At 31.4% G+C, this 22511-nt stretch overlaps 4 protein-coding genes across 6 annotated transcripts; 1 reads left to right on the forward strand and 3 right to left on the reverse strand.

Annotated features, from left to right (window-relative positions):
- The first annotated feature begins 2332 nt into the window (after window positions 1-2332).
- LOC107071692 (uncharacterized) lies at window positions 2333-4989 on the forward strand. Its single transcript, XM_089173113.1, has 5 exons — window positions 2333-2515; window positions 2920-3141; window positions 3184-3554; window positions 3804-4087; window positions 4364-4989. The coding sequence occupies exons 1-5, from the start codon at window positions 2333-2335 to the stop codon at window positions 4984-4986; spliced, it is 1683 nt and encodes a 560-aa protein (XP_089029239.1). The 3' UTR covers window positions 4987-4989.
- Window positions 4990-5084: 95 nt separating this feature from the next.
- P58IPK (dnaJ homolog subfamily C member P58IPK) lies at window positions 5085-8067 on the reverse strand. 2 transcript variants are annotated; one of them, XM_015330912.2, is made up of 6 exons: window positions 7643-8067; window positions 7452-7562; window positions 7179-7378; window positions 6776-7101; window positions 6353-6693; window positions 5085-6260 (listed from the first exon to the last, which is right to left on the reverse strand). In XM_015330912.2, the coding sequence occupies exons 1-6, from the start codon at window positions 7689-7691 to the stop codon at window positions 5842-5844; spliced, it is 1446 nt and encodes a 481-aa protein (XP_015186398.1). In that variant the 5' UTR covers window positions 7692-8067; the 3' UTR covers window positions 5085-5841. The 2 variants fall into 2 exon arrangements, with proteins under 2 accessions (XP_015186398.1, XP_089029267.1); XM_089173141.1 differs by having other exon boundaries at window positions 7452-7583.
- A 150-nt stretch (window positions 8068-8217) lies between these two features.
- On the reverse strand, window positions 8218-20141 carry bel (ATP-dependent RNA helicase bel). Its single transcript, XM_089173140.1, has 8 exons — window positions 19760-20141; window positions 18579-18660; window positions 17876-18435; window positions 17314-17783; window positions 16932-17236; window positions 16528-16821; window positions 16102-16422; window positions 8218-15863 (listed from the first exon to the last, which is right to left on the reverse strand). The coding sequence occupies exons 1-8, from the start codon at window positions 19802-19804 to the stop codon at window positions 15754-15756; spliced, it is 2187 nt and encodes a 728-aa protein (XP_089029266.1). The 5' UTR covers window positions 19805-20141; the 3' UTR covers window positions 8218-15753.
- A 455-nt stretch (window positions 20142-20596) lies between these two features.
- Window positions 20597-22244, reverse strand: RpL8 (ribosomal protein L8). 2 transcript variants are annotated; one of them, XM_015330913.2, is made up of 5 exons: window positions 22211-22244; window positions 21793-21941; window positions 21413-21554; window positions 21033-21346; window positions 20597-20841 (listed from the first exon to the last, which is right to left on the reverse strand). In XM_015330913.2, exons 2-5 carry the CDS (start codon window positions 21928-21930, stop codon window positions 20662-20664), a joined length of 774 nt encoding a protein of 257 aa, XP_015186399.1. In that variant the 5' UTR covers window positions 21931-21941; window positions 22211-22244; the 3' UTR covers window positions 20597-20661. The 2 variants fall into 2 exon arrangements, with proteins under 2 accessions (XP_015186399.1, XP_089029268.1); XM_089173142.1 differs by lacking the exon at window positions 22211-22244 and adding an exon at window positions 22034-22164.
- Window positions 22245-22511: the final 267 nt, after the last annotated feature.

Genomic DNA, 22511 nt, shown 5'->3' on the forward strand with positions numbered 1-22511 from the left:
AGGTTCTTATTTCACCGATGTATTTTTCTTCTTCTTCTTCTTCTATTTAAGAAAGAAACTTTCGAAAGCCATTAATCTTTTTACTAGTTACTAGGAAATCATTCTTGATGCTTTCAACAACGATGTGTTTACCTTTGTAACGCTAAAACTCGCGTTAACTTTTCACGCGACGTTTTATTATAGTCTTTTTAATGATTTTCTCGTAAAGTATTACCCTCCTCGTTTATCCAACAACATACAATTCTCTAATGGACAAAGAAGAACAAAAAATACAAAATTTTTTACAACAAGTCGTATCGATTTGTATTATAAAATCGTACAAAGTGAAACCCACTTAGACTGTTGAACTAAAACTTCCGTGTAAATTAATTTCAAATCCCCTCTCCTCATCCCCCACCCCCTATAGGAAGGAGGTCGTCAAAGCACGCGAATACAAACGAGATTTCAAACGAGATTTAAATGACGCAAGTGTGTGTACTTAAATTTATCAGAATATTTATCAATTCTAATTTGTGCTAAAATTTATAGGTTATAACGATATATTATGTGTACTATACAATTACACAATTACAGTTGGCAGTTTTATCTTGGATAATTTCTCAGTGACTAATATCGAAAAGTAAAAGTGTTTTCCCCTCTTATATATAACTTCCCGCCATTTCTCCTACCCCCACTCAATTCCTAGAGCTCAAAGAACTGCGGCGATCTCGGCTCACCCTTTGGTCATCGATTTTGTCTTTGTAGGCGATGCATTGTCGACCAATAACTATCTGTAATGAGTTCATAACTCGTTCGTAACGTCATTGAATAATCCAGTAGATATAAAAGCACTAATTTCAACAATTTTCAGTCCAGAATTCAGATGTTTTGGACAAAGTTGCCAGATAGTAGAGTTGACACAATTCTGCGATTGACTTCAAACCCATTATTAATTAACGGTCCTGAATTTATGTCTCTGCGACCACACTAACACAGCAGGACGATTTTAAAAGCTAACCCTCTGTTGTCACTCTCTTCAAATTTTACAGGTAATTTACAATCACGACATATCAACATCTCTGTTAAAGCTGTAAACACTGTAAAAAACTTAAGAAAACGATACCCATGAAGCGCATTATAATGGACATCCTCTTCGCCAGAGTTAGAGAGTTTTCTCGCGCTTCTACTCTGCGGTTCGGTATCTATGCTGCTTATTGGTATATTGATTACCATGGAATTTCCTCTTTGTTGGTTTTAAGGCACGAAACGTTCCACGTTTAGTAGTTTTAGGATAAGACTGCATTTTATTTTATTTCACTGACTAAATTACTCCGCACAGAACGAACTCCAGAAGTAAACTGAATTGAACTGAACTGAACTGAATTAACGACAACACTGGTTTTAATGTACTTTATAGTAACTATACAGTTGATATTTTCGTAGAAATGAGTAACAAAAGAGTTTCCGAACATCTACTCACCCGAGTCTTCGATACAAAAGACCCCAAGGTCAGAAATCTGAGAAGCAGGTAGCGAGAGTCGAGCGTTCTGGTACAAACTTAGTAGCGCTCGAGCGCCGAGTTGAGGCGGAGCACTTAAATGAGTTTTTAATCGATAAATAATGCGAATTTCATTCTAAACATTTACAGGCATATTTTTGAGATGTTAAACTAACTATTTACGAGAAAAAAAACAATTCGATTTTTTTTTTATTTTACATGTATCGCCGCCCTTAATGCGCTAAAAATATATGTTTATAACAAATTTAATTCTATAAAAGAATATTATTATTAAAATATTAATGCATTATACAAAATGCAGTATATAACAAAGCACATAAGTTTGTTTAATATTGTTATATTTATAATAATTAATAATTACATGTAATGGTTGATTTTGTTAATGCAAAATTAAATGACCTTAATGACAAGTCAAGAAAAAGGGCTTGACACAGAATGTGTTAAATAAAAATGTGTAATATAACGTGTAATATAAAAATTCACGTAATATAAGAATTCAATTGCAGTATTATAAAATTGAAATAAATCTAAAAGATCTTATCTTATACAAAAATAAAAAAGAAACGAATGATAAACTAATCAAAATGTTCATTAAATTACAGATGATCGTATAAAATTAATAAACGTAATTTTTTCAAAATGAAACATTCACATGCGCGTAAACTTTTTCATTATGACTCGTTACAAAGCAAAGGAAAAAATAAAAAACAGAAGAAAACTGATTTCTTCTATAACATTAATAAAAAAAGTAACCTTTTTTAATTCCTAAATATTATATATAAATATACTATCAAAATTAGAATATATTTCATATAAAAAAAATTGAAGAAAATCATGGCAGAGAATTCAGAAACAAGCAGTGAAGAAAACGTGCAAAATTTCATGAAGAAAAATCCTTTAAGTACAATATCATCGATTGTGCTGGATCAAAAACGAATAGGTATGATCGACATTCGTGATATTTCTAAAGAGGATACTGCAATTGAGATTATAAAGAAGAAAAGTGCTATTTCTTTGGTTATGAATTTAAATAAGATTTCAAATATCGATAAAGAAACGATGGTAAGAGAAATATAATCAATTTTAACTTTTATGTCAATACTAAACAAATACTCATAAATATATTTTATTTTAAAAATCGATAAAAGAACACATATTTATATTTTTTTAATATTTTCATTAATTTTAATTTTAATATTTTATTTTAATTTTTTTTAATTTAAATTAAATTTTAATTTTATATATTTATTTGTATGTAATTATATATTTATATTACATATAATAATATAAAATAATATAAAAATATAAATTTATGTATAATAGTATATAATTATAATATATATTATATTATATATGTTTTATTAATTTAAAAAATCTGAAAAATTCTATTTAAATAAAAAAAAAGAAAACCAAATGTTTAGGTAATAGAAGGAATGAGGGAAGAAAGTATAAAAAAAGAAGAAGATACGACTACAGCCATTTCTGACGTTGAACCGAAAAAACTTTTACAAGGAGAAGATTTAATAAGATATAAAAAACGTGGAACCATATTGCAATCTAGACCAAGTATATTTCGATTACCAAAAATCTCAATCGATATGGAAGCAGAAACTTCTTCGATCGACAGCCAGAAAAAAATTCAGGTAGCCCTCCTTCAACATGGCATCTTATAACACGGTTATTGTATAACATTTATAATAAATATACAGCCAATCAAAGATAAACGAACGACGATCTCGGAAGTGTTAATACTTAAAAAAAGATTCGAAAAATCGGATGATATAGCAGTAATGAGTTTGCAAATCGATGTTTATCCTCCATCAATTTTATCATTATACGAAGCAAAAGTGATAGCCTGTGTCCTTGAGGAATGCGTTAATCATTTAGCTATCTTAAGATATGCTATACCAGCGGAGATCAATGATCTTTGGGACGATATTGTAAAACCCATAAATGAAAAATACGATATCTCGAGGGATCCTCATAGAATATTCAGGAAGGAAGCTAATTTGCCACCATTGACGTTGTCAGTGGCAGAAAAACTTCAGAGAGACAGGTTCGTATTTGTCGTTTGTGAATTAATAGTAATATATTTCTTTTCTTTTTTTTTTTTTTTTTGTTATCAACACATATCAACAAATTTTGTAAAACGAATTTTTATACGCGTAAAGAAAGGGAAGGTGATTAATCAAATTTTTATTAATAATTTTTTTTATAAATATGTTTATAAATTATATATATATATTTGTTCCTAGTACTCGAATTGTTAAATAAATTTTACCTTTCGTAAGGGGTAATATTTCAGAACTTACATGCACAAGATTTTAAGTGAGACACTCGATGAGATCAAACGTTTTCGAAAATTCGAAAGACTCGAACAAGAAGTGAATAATATCGCGAAAATGTTCGAGGACGAACATGATCTCGAAGAAAATTGTAGGATTTGGGAGAATCAAGTTAATCAATTACGAGAATTGATCAAAGATGAAACTAGCAGAAAGGAACGCGAGAAAAGAGAATTAATAGAATTGGCTCAGATAACAAATGGAAAAGTCGACGATACTGTTTACGAGATAGCATTGAAAATGAGTACGTGATTATTAATTGTATTTGTAATATGTTGCATCAATCAAAGAAAATGAACGTAATCCAATTTGTGATCACTGGCAACAACAACAACAATAATAATAATAATAACGAAAAAGACATAGTATAATCATATAATAGTAAAAATATTTTTAAATTAAAATAATATATTTAATTTAATATACAAATCATCTCTCTTTTCATTTACCAAACTTTTATTTAGATATATTTTAATCAAATAATAATTCTATATACATATAAAAATACTTATGTTCTCAGGTTACGTTGAAAATTGGGAAAAAGCGAGATTAACTCAACAAAAATTGAAACACGACGTAGAAGAGCAAAATCTTTTGAATGAATTGAACGAATATCGAAAGGAACAAAGCTTGGAGGAAATATTTACTGGAAAACTTTGTTCATACTATGAAGATAATATTAAAACTATGGAGAATGAAATGAATAAGTGGAACAAACGATATGATAATAAGATCGAACAACTACAACATGAGATAGACAATTTAAAGGTCTTTTTTTCTATTTGTTCTTTTTGTTCCTTTTTCTTATCGAGTTTGTTGAATAATTTTCTTACGTTCGTTCAAAAGGTAAAAGTTGAAGAACAGAAAATCGAAATTCAAGATTTGCGTATTATGAAAGACGAGAGGGAGGCAATAATCAATGCAAATCTAGCTGAAATTAAAAGATTAGAAGAGGAAGCTAAGTATCAAGCGATTTTGGATCGTGCTGCTACGATTATTCAAACAATATGGAGAGGATATATGGTAAGACATGAATTGGGTGAGTACAATGATCTTCAAGTACGATTACGTAAGAGAAAGAAATTGGCAGCGGCGAAAAGGAAGAAATTGAAAAAGCGAAGAAAGAAATTTACAAAAAAATAGGTGAAAGAGAAATAAAATTAAATGAATTGAGAGAACAAGATAAACTTATGAATTTAACGTTGTTTTGGAGGATTATAAAAGGATATACTACTACACAATTCGATGTTTGTCCGTATTTATCTGTATAAATTATTCAAATATACTTTCAAACAATGATTAGAGATAAAATATTTACATAAAATTCAGACTCACACTCATCCAAACATCACACGCGCACAGCATTGTCCTATTTATTCGCTGATAATCAATGGCATCGAGTAAAAATACATCTCGAAAAACCCATACACAATAGATATTCGATAAAAAGTATCTACAATCGATACAATAGGATCATCGTAAAATGATTATCCTAAAACAATGATAGACTTCGTTGGTTATATTCAATATCATAACTCAAAAAAATTCATTTTATCCATAACGCGTATTAACTTGATGTACATTCGACGATATTTATTGATTCAGTCTGCGTATAGAAAATACGTAAATGTTTAATCAACATGCGTGTGTGTATATATATTGCTTATATATACATATATATATAAGCTTATAATTAGCTAATCATCAATGATAAATTAATCACGCACTTCCGTTATGCAGTGTTATTAGTAATAAGATTACGTCTTCTAATAATACGATCCGTCACAAATCGTTCTTTCGAATGTGGTCCTTCAATTTTGGAAATATTTTTAATGCGAGAATACCAACGAGTAGAAGATTTAGCGAAATCATATTTGAAAAATAAAGTTGTTAGCCAAATTCGAAATTATACGCGACGAAAAATATAGCACAGAAACAAAAGATTTCAGTTGTGCTGCGCTAAAAATCGAAATGCATGTTAAATTCCATATTGCATAACTAATTGAAATGGAATTTAAATTGGAAAGGTGAACCATGAAAATGATGAAATTCTTGGAAGGGATTGAAGCCTTGCTGATGCTTTCCAGATTCAGGATCCAATGGATCTTCCCCTTGGTCAAATTTAGCTCTTTTTTCGTCATCAGTTAGTACTTCTTTGGCAGCAGCGATATCAATAAATTTCTTCTCCGCTTGTTTCTTCTCTTCACCTTCTTGGAAGTTATCGGGATGCCATTTTTGTGCCGCTTTTCTATACGCTTTTGTAATTTCGCGTTTCGAAGCTGTCCTAGGTACTCCTAATATTTTGTAATAATCCCGCGTTTCTGAAATCTTCTGCCGTTGTTGAGCTTTCTGCAATCCTCGTTTTGCTTTTTGGAAATAAGGATCAATGTCTAATGCTCTTTTATAATCTCTTATCGCTGCATCAAAAAATAAACAAATATAATAAATTTATCAAATGAATTACAATTATATGAAAATAACTGTATCCTAATAGACAAATCAACTTTACCGTCGTCATATAATTCACTAGCAAGATATGCTTCCGCGCTGTCGCACAAAGTAGATGGCTCTTCTCGTATTTTTAATGCTTCTTGACAACTGTTAACTGCACGGCTTGGTTCCGAATTAGCAGTGTAACATCTGCAGAGGAACTGTAGGGCAGGATATCTAACATACTTTACAGTTTGTTCTATACGGAGTACGCGTTCAGCAGATTCTATACAACCTTGAGGATTGGATTCCTCTAAGGATTCTGCTTTTCCAAGAAATTTAGATACTTCTTTAACTTTTTTATAAAATGGGAAACACTTTTTATGTTCTGGATCTAATTTTAAACACTCTCGAATTTCCCTAAACATTAATGGTACATTAAAATCCATAATTATGAATCTGAAAGTAATTAATTTCGCAGTGAAAAGTACACACATCTCACCTCAGTGATTCTTCTACTTGGCCAACACGATAATGCATTGCAGATAGCTTATAATAACCTTCTGTATTGTCAGATAATAACTTAGTAGTAGAACGTATATCACTAATAGCACTCATATAATCTCCTAAAGCGTCATGACATTCCGCTCTTAATTCTCTAAGTTCAAGCGACCATGGACAAGTTTCTATAAGTCGTGTTATTTGTTGGATCGCAGTCTTGCAATCCCTATTTTTAACCATATCTTCTACATATTGCATATCCGTTTCAAGATTTGATATTGTAAATAACATAGTTGCAGCTTCCTCATTATTCGGTTCCACTTCAAGCTACCGATACACAACACATATATTCTAATTTATATAAATCAACGCACCAAATAAATTATATATTAACAGGTACATACAACTTCTTTATAGTTTCTTTCCGCTAAGTCAAACTTAGCTTGTTTAAATAATACATTTCCACGTTGCATTTTAGCTCCTGTAAAATCTGGCTTCAATTCTAAGACCTTATCAAGGTCAAGAATAGCGAATTTTGCTTTTCCTAATGCCAAATATACCATACCCCTATTATAATATGCTAAATAGTTATTAGGATTTCCCTCTAAAATAAATATGAAGAATATGGTTAAATATGAAGAATGATATGTCTACACAAATATAACCAACAAACTTACCAATAGCCACATGATAATGTGACAATGCATCCTGCAATTGTCCATGTACAAGGAATTCTCTACCTAACTCCAAATGCTTATCAATTTCTAATTGTGAAACACTGCCGACCACTAAAATTAACATTCAAACATCTATATTATGTTATTTATACAAATTACTTTACTTAACGACCTAGGTTAGGATTACTTACAATCAAAAGATAAATCTAATAAAACCAATAAGAAGACGTAGTTATACATGACTGAATATTAAATTGATTCCCAATCTTCGGTGTAATTTTATAAATAAGTAAAGAAACAGTCTATCTCCAAAAAGATATACTCATCCAGCCGATAACATAAAACTGTCCAACCAAACCGCCATTGCGATCGTGGTCTTATGTGATTGGTCCAGCGCACGCGACTTTTCCCCACCAATGAAAGTTTGTGATAACTCAACGCTCGGTGAAGCGGGCTTTACATACAAATTTGAAAAGTATTACGATCAATACTTCAAATTAATATTCTCAATTATCGACTTATAGATAAATTATCGATGGATCTTCAAGATGCTTCAAATAAAACATGTATTATTTAATCATTATGTGCTTCGATATGTTATATTCAAATCTTTCACCTTTTTCTTTTGTTATTTTAAATACAGAAATAAAATTAATGTCAACATTTTTACCCGAACGGTAGATTAAAAACGCGCCGAAAAAAAATAATAATACAAATATTAATATCGAGGGATATAAATAATGAAAATATAAAATATTTCACAAGATTTCAATCCTTTTCGCACCTTTATTATTATATCGATTCATTTCGTAGAAGTCTCCTGTCACTTCCTGTATAATAATACTATAAATAAACGAAAGAATCACCGAACGAATAAACAGTTACTGAACATGCGCGATACATCGACCCGTATGAAGTATAGTATATTTTGTAACAATATTGACACTAATAAAATCATTCTTCACCCGAGTCTTCTTCTTTTGGGAGCACGAGCACGCATTTATTTTCGGTGAACCGTGTCGCGAACTTATTCGCTAATGAACGAGATGTGTATACTTTTATATAGTCATATACACACACTTGTATTACTTTAAGGCTGGTTGTTTATTCTTTTTTTTTTATTTTCATTTTTATTTTTTTTATTTTTATTTTTATTTTTTTTTATTTATTTTTAATTTACTTGAGACACTTTCTTTTATTTATTATTTCTTTCGATAGCCGTACGACGTACAGTTAAATTTTTCTTCTTGTTGCTGTTGTTGTTGCAATTGTTCATGTTGTTTCAATCCACCCATTTCCTCTTTATTTCTTTCTTTCATTTTCTTTCTCACACTCTTTCATTCTTTTTCTTTCATTCACTTTCGCTCAATTATATTTTTGCTTTCTTTCTTTCTTTCTTTCTTTCTCTCCTTATCTAGGCATAAACGTGCGTATATGTGCAATATTACTAATAAGAGACCAACCGACAGAATGGTACGTTCATCTTTTACTATGAAATTCTTACAATTTTCCAGTTATTATTCGCCATCAGTGAAGCAAGATCTATAGAAGTATCATTACAGTTACAAAAAGAAAATGTAATGAGCGCCGTTCATCTCGGTACGCAACGCAAACGATCATGGACTTTTTGTCCTTTCTTTTGTTCTTATTTTCGTTTAAACAATTTTCTATGTATCTCTCTCTCTCTCTCTCTCACACACACACATACATACACATACACTTTCTCTCTTTCAATCTTTCATTCATTATTTTTCACTCCTACACATTCTTATATTCTCGTTATTTACTTCCATTCCATTCGCATAATTTTACACGATGACGAACGACGCTTTCCAATTGAAACATTCGTTAAAGTTAAACAGACATTATTTTTTGCCATCCCGTTTCTTTTTTATGTCCACGTATCGTCATCATTACCCACCACCATTGTCATCGTTATAATCACTCGTCATTTTTCACCTAAGCGCATGCTTAACTTTCGAATGGCAGGTTTTAAGTTATAACGCATCTTTAATTTTTATTCGTTCGTTTACTCATCATCCACTCAATCAGCACTATATATATGTATATATATAATTATAATTTGTTCTTAAGAAGAAAAAAAAATAAAAAAGAAAAACTAATAATTAGAAAAAAAAAAATAAAATAAAATACCTAACGTATGATTAAAGATTAGATGATATGCACAAAATAATACCGAAGATGATCTAGAAACGATCGCAACGCAAACGCTAATATTCGAAAATGAATGTGCGTACGAAGAAAAAGAAAAATAGATAAGAAAAAAAATATACATATACATATATATGTATATAAATCATTAATAAAATAACATGTTGGAAAAAAAAAGCAATGAAAGATTCGCACGTGAAGAAATTTTCTAGTTAACGACACACAACGTCGCAATTCTTTTATAATCTTGTTGATACTGCTTGCACTCTCTTAAGTGTGTCTGACTAAGTAAGTGTATTGAGTGTATGTGTATATGTGTATGTGAAATGTATGTATATATAAGTATATAATGTATCTTGCAATCATATCTTTATAGCGTGTATATGTTATGTAATAAATTTATATTTAAACGTGTCTCTTATGTCTGTGTGTATGTTAGTGTATATGTGCTTTAAAAAACGCGCTATTTTGTTCTCTTAGCAATGATTGCAGTCACAGTTTAAACATTGTTTCATTGATACACTTGTAATATACGATCATTATTAATTTGTAGCTTTTTCTCTTTTTTTTCATACTTATTTCGAAGTAGAATATGAATGCTCTGGTCGCGCGACCCTTTTTTCGTTCCACTCATCATCATCATCATCATCATCATCATCATCATCATCATTACCATCATCACCATTATCATCATCATCAGTAGCAGCAGCAGCAGCAGCAGCAGCAGCATCATTATCATCATCCTCATCAACATTATAATTATTATCATTATAATCATCATCAACTATATGCATATAGTTTCTTTCAGCACAGAAATCCATGAAATATTTCCGAAGGCTGCTCGTCCGATATACTTCAGAGGACCAAACATGACACAAAAGATACTTGTTAAATATAAAAAAAAAAATTGAGAGAGAAAAATGAAACAGTTTCAAGACAACTGCGCCTTTCGAGAAACAAACTTTAAACTCATTTAAATAAATACTAATCGTAAATAGATTAATAAATAGTATTGTTTAATATTACTATATTTAATCACTCACTTATGTTCTCTCTAAATATGCTAATACGTTTCTAAATCATAATACCGTAATATGTTTTAGATTCTGTTCATTTGCTTGTTGATTTTTTTTCTTACTGTTGTTGTTGGTTATTTCATTTTTTTTTTCTTATACTTGTATACATCGTATGTTACAAAACTGTTGATAATATATTTGACCATTCCATAAAATATTTTACCGTTTCTTCTACGCAACGGATATAGCAACTATGACTTATTCTTCCTTTCTTTCTTTCTTTCTTTCTTTCTTTCTTTCTTTCTTTCTTTCTTTCTCTCTCTCTCTCTCTCTCTCTCTACCTCTCTCTCTATTTCTTTTTCTCTATGAATTACGAGCTACAAAGTGCTGTGTTCGTGATTGTATAAACAAAATATAACTGTACGATATTCTAAATAAAATTATTATATAAAAGCGAATAAGAAACGATGATATTAATAATATGGAAAAAATATAAAATATTATCCAGAATTAGATTTAAAATTATTCCAAATATTATATATATATATACATGTATAATATTATGTATATGTATATATATATTTATATTTATATAATTTCCGTCCATAAAACTTGAATGTGTAAGCGCGAGATAATGATGAAATTTTTGTTCTTTTTGTTAAGATCCGTCTGGGAGCTAATTACAATATACAATAAATAATACAAGTTTATAATATAACATATTTAAGGAATGAAATTGGATTTTATAATCCTGAATTTGTTATTTCACAGAAATAATAATTATTACAAAGCGCATAATAAATTACATCAAGAGATTGTACACAAAGTATCTTTAGAAGATTTGCGCTTAATTATTTGGATATATGGCAGTTAAAAAATTCAAGAGTAATTGTTTAATATACATATTTTTATTCTTTCTATCTCTCTCTCTCTCTTACTTTTTCTCTTTCTTTTATCTTCTTTAACTAATACCGATTAACAAATATACCTTTTAACCAAATAAATACGTAAACATATATATGTAATACGAATAATTAATATTCTTATTACTCTTTAACGTAAAATTACGTATTTTTAACATACGTTACACACATTCAGGATAATAAAATCCAATGGGATTCTTTACCTCGCCAAGTAAAACAATACATATTGTTAAATATATGAATATATATAATTTTTTTTCATTTAATTTTTTAGGTGTACGCGCGACGTTGCGTGATAACGTCTGCAAAAGTAATAAAACAAAAAAATAATAATTGAGAAGCTAACGATTTACGCTACTTCCATGAGAATAATGATAAAATCAACGATTGTTAAAATTAAAAAAAAAAACGTAAGAAAAAAGAAATATATATATATATATATATATTTATATATACAAAATAAAGAGAAAAAGAAAAACAAGAAAAAAAAAGAAAAAAAGGACAATACTTAAATCAAAACGCTTAACCCTTCCTCGGATTGTAAAAATAATTCTACATCGACATATGATATACATACACTTTTCTTTTTTATTTTTTTTTAACGCGAGGATTATCCTTCTCCTCTTTTAAAATGTTCTTGGCAGGGCATCAAAACTGACACAAATATAATAATACATAATATTATATATACATATGTATGTATATGTATGTATATGTATACTCGGATTAGACGAATCTTATTAGAAAAGTTTGAAACACCACTTGCACCATATAGTCGGAAGCCAAGAATTATTCATAAAAACTATGTGAAAATTCTATTTTGAAATAATCATCGTTCCTCGCGATTGAGGCATTCACACACCCTTGGTCCACGATCACACGGCATACGATTCACGCACGCGATTGCACTATATAAATTCTATTAATATAACAAGTATAAGTATGACATGTCTAAAAATCCTGTCAGTTGTCACGCAAATTGAATTTGTACTTTTTCTTACATGGATTAGGTAAGAATTCGACGTGTTTGCACAAAAGATATCGATAATCTATAAAGCCCTACCAACGATCATATTATATCCGTCGTAATCGTCAACGTAATCGTATAATAGTCCTCATTAACGTTGAATAACGACACGACACGACACAATACGACACGGCACGACGACACACGTCGTATGGTCATTGATTATCTACCATATTTTAATGCGCGATTTACTTTAAGTAGAAACAATGTCCCAAATTACGTTTCCTCTTTGGAACCCGTAAGAGCTAGCGTTCAGCCCTCCCCTCAATCGGACAACAGCCATTTGTTATTCTTCATGTTATTATTGTAACGACTTAATATTCCAACTTTACAGCTCGAACACCATCGAGCTATACATTTCCCGACATTCAATACCGATAAATTAATACATTTAATATTTGTATTTTCATTTTAATGTTTCATTTCTCTTTTTCTTCATTTCTCTTTCTCTTTCTCTTTCTCTTTCTCTCTCTCTCTCTCTCTCTCTCTCTCTCTTCTTTCTTGCTCACATTTATCATTTTTATTTTCTTTCAATTCGCTTGAAAATTGAATGTCACAAGATCGTTCGATATCACAGTCGTTTTTCAATTATTTTATAATGTTATGTATTTACGAATAGTACTTAGTTATGTATATATATAGCGCGTTATCGTACTGATAAATATAGTTATAAAATAGGTATTATGAGTGCGTCTTCTCTTGTGGCTCCTTTTAAGTCAAGGGGCTTGCTGCTCCTTTTTTTATTTTCTCAAACTCTGCTAAACCAGCAATGCATTCACTTTTTGTTATGCTCTTCTTCTTATTCCCATTTTTGTTCTCTTTCTTTCTTTCTATCTCTATCACTAAACCCCTTAATTCCTGTAACTGCAACCGTAATTTTAATTTATCCGTTTAAGAGTGTTTATTATTTTTCAGGTATAAAGCACTCTCTTTCTCTCTCGCTCAAACGTTCGCTCGTTTTCTCTCTCGCAACCAGTACCACATTATAGTTTGAACAATTTGTATAACACACCGTACCAGTTTTGTCACTTAGGGGGCAACGTCTTTGTTACGTTTAGAAATGATTTATAGGAAATATATTAAAATTCATGTATACGCGCAATGGATGCATCTGTTGTTGTTGTTTTTGTTTTTTTCTTAATTATCTTTATATGGGAGAGTGGGATTATTCTTTTCTTCGTATTCATTTTTGTTTTCCCTTTAAGAAATCGGCGCACATGCGAATAATGTTCGCTCGTTTAAACTAACATAAAAGGGATACAGAAGAAAAAGAAAAAGATAACAAAATAAAAATTTAAGAAAAGAAAAAAAAAAGAAAATATTATACAGATCAATAAGCTCATTTTGCAAACCACATCCTCCTCCTCCTCCTCCTCTCCTACATATATAAATACCTCTTTCTACACAAGAATAGATACAATTAAACGAAAAAGTTATTTTATATGACAAAATGTAGATACGTAGATCTAGAAATGAGATTTCTAAAGGTACCTTAAGACGTAGCCTATTTATTTATTTATTTATTTATTCTTTCCCGGACTCGAGTTCATATTCGATTCCCAGAAAAACTTCACGTGGCCTATTCGATTAAAACCGTGATATTGCCGGCACATACAACGTAGTCTGTCTCTGGGGACGGCAAAACAACAAAGTACCATTCGTTGCTGAGTTACATTATGTTTGAAAAAGAAAAAAAAAAGAAAAAAAAGGGGGGGGCAAAAAAAATCGTATATATATATATATATAATCATAAATACATACGTAATATGTATGTATATATGAAAGTATGAAAGTATATATGATGTATACTTCTTATGTATGTACATACATACACAAAAAAAGAATAATAAAGTGATGTTGTAGTCACAAAATATATATGGCGATAATGGCTGGACGTACCACGGGCGCCAGAGATAAATGTGTTTTGATAATCGAAAATAACACCAGCAGTACACTGAAACCAAATGATACGAATAATTGATCTTTGAGAAACGTCATCTTCATTCATTCATTCATTCATTCATTCATTCTGAGCATAACTCAACGGATCAATAGTGCTCATATCATTTCTGCATCTATTGATGAAGAGTCTCTCTCACACTGTCTATCTTTCTCTCTTACTCTTTCTCTCTGTCTCTTTCTCTCACTTTCTTTCTTTCTTTCTTTTCTCTTTCTCTCTTTCTTTCTCTCTTTTTCTCAAAGAATTGAAATAATAAAGCTACAATGAGCCCCGTAGTCTCGACAGGAGTTCTAAAAAATTTTACTAAGTTTCTTCATCTACTATGTAGTATTACATTGTTACCTTCGGAAAAGGTATTAACGATCAATCGATTTGATTTGTTATTGATTAGATACTACTTGTATTCGTCGACGCGCAATAGCAACGAGACGTTGGCTGGATTTCTAACTAGCGCTTAACAAATCCTAACAATATTTTCTTTGCGGATATCCTTGATACATATATATATATATATATATATATATATATATATATATATATATATATATATATATGTATATATATTATATATGTTATAATGTATTATAACATATACAAATATATATATATATATATATATTATAATATATTATTTTTATCGTCCGAAATTATTATTCCAAGTTTTCTTCTAATTATTTTCTAGAAATTATTTATGGGCACCTCTAACAATCCTTTTTATCTCTTTGATATCCGATAACAAAATATAATCGTCATCGATTAACCGAGGATTTGTTAAGACTCAAAAAACGCGCACGAATAAATGTGTGTAACATGTGTTTATGTGTGTGTAATAATTGTGTGGAATTCAATCAAGATAGTTTGCTGCTCGGGGTTTTTTTTTTCTTTGTTTTTTTTTTCCTTCGGAAACTGGAGTGCTCAGGCAGTTAGCAAACGTGAATGGATTATACGTGAGACTGTCTGTCCATTGATATATGTGTATATATGCATAAATACGTATATACATATTATATATGATACATATATATATGTATATATGTATATGTGTATATACATATATAACATACGAGAGAATATACGCACGCGTCCATCGTTACGTGTGCTCGTTATATTGGATGTGTATGTCGTACGTGTCTTCCTTACATATAATTCAATTTTCGTGTAGATTAATAATGGTAGAAGTGGAAATAGAGATGGCAATAAGGATTTACTTGTCCCATCCTTCCCACCAATCAGGGTGTATACCACCACTACTGTTGTTAGATGTATTGTTGTATGATGAATTATAATTCCCTCCATAACCTCCTCCGTAACCGCCTGGAAAATTTAATCGTATCGTAAATAATATTTCACTAAAGCGTGTACGCGTGTATTCGAACTCTGTCTCGTGCACACACACGAAAATCCATCGAGTCAAACGAATTTAATTTTTCAAATTATTCATATAGAAAAGATCGATACCAATACTATCTTACAAATAAAAACACTTATTTTTAAATAAAGTAGGAGAATAAGTTTCAGGGGGGGGGGATGAAAGATAATAAATAAATCTTACCTCCATAACTACCTGGTCTACTTGATGGACCATTATTACGAGTAGATCCACCGCTTGGTTGCTGCCGATAATCACGTGCACCAAAACCACCGCTGAAACGTCCACCACCTCCTCCGCCTCCTCCACCGCCACCACCGCCGCCGCCACCACCTCCACCTCCTTTAGTACTACCTGAACGACGAGAACAACCACCGGCATAACGTGCATCCGTGAATAAATCTTCGAGCCAAGGTGGAAGCTCTTGATTAGCCTCGACGAGAAGAGATACCAAATCCCGTACAAGATTATGGTTCTTGTTATTGAAGAAAGATGTTGCTAAGCCTAGAAACATAACAAATAAATCAATAATTATGCGTCATAATTATTACGAAACATTATAATATAATTTATATATTTATATAAGAAATAAATATATTAAAAACAAACCTAAGTTCCCCATACGTCCTGTACGACCGATACGATGAACATACTCTTCAACGTCACCTGGCAAATCAAAGTTAATAACGTGCTTAACATGAGGAATATCAAGACCACGAGCAGCGACAGCAGTAGCAACAAGTATTGGCGCTTTTCCAGCACGGAATCGACGTAATGCTTCTTCTCGTTCTCGTTGAGTTCTATCACCATGAATGCTGGTTACTGGATAACCCATATTATGTAAATATTCTTCGAGCATGTCTGCTCCTTTCTTTGTTTCGACAAATACCAACGTTAGCGCGGCTAAAATATTTAAAAACGAACAAATGTAAGATAACAATTATTTTGTAAATTTGCTACAATAAATTCAAATATAAACGTGTTTTTTTTTTTTTTAAAGAAAAACTACTCACAAGGATCTGAAAATCTACTAGCTTGCAAAAGATCGAGTAAATATGAACGTTTATCTTGTTCTTCGACCCATACAATCTTTTGTGTAATATTTTCAGATGTAGAACCAACACGGCCAACTGCTAAAAATATATAGTTGCTTAAAAAGTCTCGAGCTAACATCTGTATCTCCTTTGGGAACGTAGCAGAGAACATGAGCGTTTGTCTTTCTCCAGTTGGTGGCATGGTATCCTCTTCGACGATCTTTCTTATTTGAGGTTCAAAACCCATGTCAAGCATACGATCGGCTTCATCCAATACCAAGTATCTACAAAATATTGACATTTTAATATAACATAATTGTACAAATTTTCTTAATCAAATTGTATCAAAACAAATATATACCTGCAATTGTTTAAGCCAATTTTACCACGGCCAAGCATATCAGCAAGACGACCAGGAGTTGCAACTAGTAAATGACATCCCCGATCTAATTCTCGCATTTGATCCACTATATTGGAGCCACCATAAACTACAGCAGGTCGCATGCGCGATCTATACGCAAACTTGCGTGCCTCGTCATAAATTTGAGTAGCAAGTTCTCTCGTAGGTGCTAAAACAAGACCTAATGGATATTGCTTACGTCTTCCAGAACTGCCCTGCGGTGGTGGCGCACGGGGTCCGCTCTCATAAATCTGATTTAATATTGGCACTAAGAAGGCCGCTGTTTTACCAGACCCTGTTTGGGCACAGGCCATCACATCGCGCCGTCCGATAATGATCGGAATGGCGTACTTTTGAACTGGTGTAGGCTTATCATAACCTGCCAAGCTAATGCTGTTTTTTATGATTTCCGTCAGCTTGACTTCATCAAACTAAAATAATATTAAAAAAATACATTTTAAAACAATATTATTAAACATTGTTATTGATGTGTTAAAAGTGTTTATGGATGAATTATACCAACCGATGTGATGTGTGGTGGTATGTCATCGCCAGTAGCCTCAACTGGTATATCCTCGTATTTACTAAAATTGATACCAGTATTACCAGTACCAAATAGTTCCACCTCCAATCGCTCATCTCTGGTTGTGGGAATCGTCCAATCGATTTCTCCTCTTCCTCCTCCTCTACCACCTTCCCTATCGTCCTTCCATCTACCACCACCGCTTCCCATTCTGTGATCATTTCTACTCTCTTGCCAACGATCATTTCTAGGTTGTTCCTGCCATCGATCATTACCGGAACTAATTGGCCGATCACGTTCGGAACCTGCATATCTATAATCTCTGCCATTTTCTTGATTAGGAGCACGTCTACTGCGTCCACCAAAGTTGCCGAAATTTCCAAAATCGACGTCGCGTCCACCACTACGGGTATCTCTGAATCCTGGACCTGCTGCTCGGCCCCTATCCCTATCCCTCTCTCTTTCACGATCTCTATCCCGATCTCCGCCCCTGTCTCTATCAGAATACAGTGACCGAGAATTAGAATTGGAATGTTGGTCACCGGTTGACTGAGTACTACCTATAATTATAATATTCAATGTTATTATAACAATCCCAATATATTTCAAATATTCTATAGAATATTATAAGTAATCTTTACTCTCTAAAAAGCAAACCTCTAATCTTAAAGTTATTTGAATAACAACTAGTTTCAATACTTACTTGCTGATTTATTTCGTAGATGTGGTGGAACGTAGCGACCCTCGCTTGGTTGGCGGGAGCCCTGCAAGTCCAGACCAGCTAACTGTTGCAAAAGAAAAATATCATCATTGAATACCCTTATTAGATAGTTAATAATCTTAACATATATTATACAATATATGTTAATATATTATATAAATATTTAATATGTTAATAATTAAATGTTAATATATTATACAATATATGTTACAATCTTAATCTATTTGATAATATTACTTTTAATCCGAAATTTTGTTAATTTATTTTGTAATAGTACATCCTGTTATGATATTCACTACAAGATTATGAATCAATGGTAACATTTAAAAAAATAATAATAAAAAAAAAGTGAAGAAAAGGGCAAGTACATGAATATCGACATTTTCCCGCGATATCAAGTTAATTCGAGCGATTAATGTAACACGCGCTACAGCCTCGTGACTACTTGGTCAAGCATCTAATATATAGTGAACTCGCTATTTCGTATTGCTTTTATTCACTCTATAGATAATCAAGGTAGAAAGCGATAGATAGATAAATAGATAGCTTGTATCAGTGTGGAACGATATCGATTTAAACTAAATCACAAAGTTTACATTACGTTCAAGCGTGGGATTTTACTAGAGATAGAATAAAAGAAAAGATGAAAAAAAAAATCTAATGAAAATGAATAAAGCGATAGTACGTCGTAATGTGCGTCATGGCACGAGGCATGCTGTTCCCGGAATTGCTTGCCGCCATTATAAAACCATACGTCACGAACTGGTTCAGAGTCGAGCCATCAGCGTTCCTGAATATCTGACCGAACAAAGGGATACAAAGCTAAGGTTTTCGCGCATGCCTTTTGATATTCCCTTACGCCTACATTCTAATTTTGTAATAATAATATCGTAAGGAGTGATAAAAAGAAGAAGAGAGAAAGAGAGAGAAAAAGACAGAGAAAGAGAGAATTAAGGGGGTAGGGGTAGGGGGGTAGGAATAATGCAACGGATAAATGCAACGTGCATGAAATAGAAGGATATATATATGAGAGAAGATAAAAGAAAGAGTAGAGAAAAAGAAGCAGGGGAAAAGGGGAGAAGAAGAGACAAGGCAATTTGAAAAAGAAAATTGTCAGCAGAACTTATTAGAAATACATTTATTGTAATATCACACATTCTTACCTGCTGCTCTAGACCTGATCCATTCTGGTTGGCTGCATTACTCATATTACTCCGCCTCTGTGCGTAGTTTTCGTAGCTCTGCCGTAGATTCTCGTGTAGCTCACTCTCCCCAAATCGTAACTCTCTCACCGTGCCAAAAAAGTTCAACGTTCCCGTTTCCTTATATTTGTATATACTTTTTCTTACTTATTGTGTACGCCAATATGCGAACGAAAGTTTAATCGTCTGTCAGAACAGTCGTAATACCGGCGCTCTTCTGACGCTATTATCAGATACAAACGAAGCCTGATGACTGAATTCTATGATGAGAGAGAGAGGCCCCTGGCCACACTTAACGTCGACGCAACAAAAATGGCAGAGAAACGCTATATAGATAATAACATGGCGTCCTTTCTAGATCCGCCGGAAATACACCAATCCTGAATAGGGAACATTCCAATTCCACGTGTTTCTTATCATATTTATGACTAAACTGTCATTTTTATATATTAAATTCCAATAAAATAAAATTATACTTGATAATCTAATAAAATAATAACGAAATACGTAGGTATTTTGATTTATAGGCTTCAGTTAAATGAATTAACCATTATTTCTAGCTGATTTCATCGACCAATAAGAATTCATTTATTAAAAACTAACTAAAACTGTCAATTTTACAGATAAGATACTTCTTATATAGTATCTTATGTACTCACCTTGACAAATTTGTCGACATTATAATAAAATAAAATAAGGGATATAAGAAACATACTAATTATATACTCATTAGAATAATAAATATACATATTATATATATGGAAAAAGTAAAAAGATATCAATAAAAAATATTAAAAATTAGCTTTTTTTGTCTTTTTGTTTTTTATTGCACAACATATACCAAAGAGTAATGAATTTTAAATTTAATCGTCTTTCTTAGTATCTGTTTTGCCTCCTCTTATTCTACCCGTACGACGAGCAGCGATGAGACCGATCTTGCGTCCAGCACTGGTTCCCCGTTTAACGGTAGAAGCTTTACCAATATGTTGATGGTTACCACCACCATGAGGATGCTCGACTGGGTTCATAGCAACACCACGAACCTAAAAGTATAAATGTTTAATTTAAAAATCTTTGTATTGAATATAGATTATTTTTTTCAATCATCGATATAAATCAGTCAAAATTTATCTACATGTTATTTATAATTCAGGTTTCAAATGTCTTAAAAGCATCATTTAAATATATAATACATGCATATTAGGAAATACACAAATATTATGAAGTATCTTACCTTAGGCCAGCAATTCCTCTTGACTTTATATTTGTGATAAGCCCGACCAGCTTTTAGGATCGGCTTATCAATTCGACCACCTCCAGCTACGATTCCTACCATAGCTCTGTTGTTAGAAGGAATAACTTTTTTTGCACCGGATGGCAATTTTACCCTAGTTTTTTTAGTATCAGGGTTATGAGCAATGACGGTAGCATAATTGCCGGAAGCTCTAGCCAAACGGCCTCTATCACCGGTTTTTTCTTCTAAATTACAGACTATAGTACCTTCGGGCATTGTACCAACGGGCATAACGTTACCAATTTGTAATGTAGCTGTAAAATGTCAATAAAAAATTATACACAATAACAAATAACAGATCAAATAATAAGATTTTATACCTTTCTTTCCGCAATATAAAAATTGTCCTGTATACATTCCTTCAGGTGCAATAAATAATTCCTTGCGTCTTTTAAATTTATAAGGATCACGGAAATGAACAACCGCAAGAGGAGCACCACGTCCAGGGTCGTGAATTATGTCCTATAATGCAAAATTGAATATTAAATAATCAATAACGAAAAAATTATATTATTTATAAATACACAGATAAACCTTCAGAAAGAGCCTCTAGTTTGAAATCTACATTTATATTCAGAAGTAGGTATACTAGAAATCATCATGATAATGACCAACCAAGTAAAACATAAGTTTATTGATATTTACCATACAGAATATGTGAAAAAAAATAATTTTAATTTCTAAAAAATGAAATACTAACTTTTACTACACCCTTAATATATCCATGCCTTTCAGAGAAATCCAAAGAACGAAGTTTTGGTGCTCCTTTTCTCCTTTTTGTATGAGATCTAAATACAGAACCAGCTCCTTTACGTTGAGCACGTATTACTCGACCCATGATTTACAGACCTAAACAAAAATAATTCAATGTTACTCAATTTATGATAAAAACATATGTGTATACAAGTATCACACTAAGTACGTTAATAAAACGACTTAACCTCAAATAACTCCATACTTCAATTAAACTTTTATTTACATATATTAAGAAAAAAATATTAGATAGAAAAAATAAATAATATTTAAATAAAATAAAATTTTACTTATTTACAACTAGATCAATAACAATTTAAATAATCAAAATCGATTTCGTAAGTGAAAGAAACTGTTCGACATACCCATTAAACCAATATAAAATGAAGGAAGCCGTAGAGAAGCAGGCTTACCAACTAAACATTTAAGTCAAGTTCAAAAGCGCGCGAAAACTTTCGTCGTTTGAAAATAAGATAATTTATTGAACTCAATATATAACTAAATATAGAAAATTAAATTTAAAAATGTTTACAATATTAATATTTATAACAAATAATATTATTTAATTATTTTATTTATACAGCATATCAAATATACTTAAAACTAATTTAACTAAGTAAGTTAATGTTTTAAAAAGTAGAATTATAGTAAACATAGTTTTTATCA

The sequence above is a fragment of the Polistes dominula genome, unplaced genomic scaffold (genome assembly GCF_049000335.1).
Source record: "Polistes dominula isolate Pdom_NZ unplaced genomic scaffold, Pdom_raw_medaka contig_22, whole genome shotgun sequence".
Taxonomy (NCBI): Eukaryota; Metazoa; Arthropoda; class Insecta; order Hymenoptera; family Vespidae; genus Polistes; species Polistes dominula.

What these genes read in the sequence shown, in the direction of transcription:
- LOC107071692 (XM_089173113.1), top strand. Translation starts at nt 2,333, where the DNA reads ATGGCAGAGAATTCAGAAACAAGCAGTGAAGAAAACGTGCAAAATTTC. An exon ending in GAAAAACTTCAGAGAGACAG is followed by an intron (nt 3,555 to 3,803) that starts GTTCGTATTTGT and finishes GTAATATTTCAG; the next exon opens with AACTTACATGCACAAGATTT. An exon ending in CGAGATAGCATTGAAAATGA is followed by an intron (nt 4,088 to 4,363) that starts GTACGTGATTAT and finishes TTATGTTCTCAG; the next exon opens with GTTACGTTGAAAATTGGGAA.
- P58IPK (XM_015330912.2), bottom strand. Translation starts at nt 7,691, where the DNA reads ATGTATAACTACGTCTTCTTATTGGTTTTATTAGATTTATCTTTTGAT. An exon ending in ATTAGATTTATCTTTTGATT is followed by an intron (nt 7,563 to 7,642) that starts GTAAGTAATCCT and finishes TGTTAATTTTAG; the next exon opens with TGGTCGGCAGTGTTTCACAA. An exon ending in TAGTGAATTATATGACGACG is followed by an intron (nt 6,261 to 6,352) that starts GTAAAGTTGATT and finishes TTTTTGATGCAG; the next exon opens with CGATAAGAGATTATAAAAGA.
- bel (XM_089173140.1), bottom strand. Translation starts at nt 19,804, where the DNA reads ATGAGTAATGCAGCCAACCAGAATGGATCAGGTCTAGAGCAGCAG. An exon ending in TACCACCACACATCACATCG is followed by an intron (nt 17,784 to 17,875) that starts GTTGGTATAATT and finishes ATATTATTTTAG; the next exon opens with TTTGATGAAGTCAAGCTGAC. An exon ending in AGGACGTATGGGGAACTTAG is followed by an intron (nt 16,423 to 16,527) that starts GTTTGTTTTTAA and finishes TTATGTTTCTAG; the next exon opens with GCTTAGCAACATCTTTCTTC.
- RpL8 (XM_015330913.2), bottom strand. Translation starts at nt 21,930, where the DNA reads ATGGGTCGAGTAATACGTGCTCAACGTAAAGGAGCTGGTTCTGTATTT. An exon ending in TTTATATTGCGGAAAGAAAG is followed by an intron (nt 21,347 to 21,412) that starts GTATAAAATCTT and finishes GACATTTTACAG; the next exon opens with CTACATTACAAATTGGTAAC. An exon ending in AGAGGAATTGCTGGCCTAAG is followed by an intron (nt 20,842 to 21,032) that starts GTAAGATACTTC and finishes TTATACTTTTAG; the next exon opens with GTTCGTGGTGTTGCTATGAA.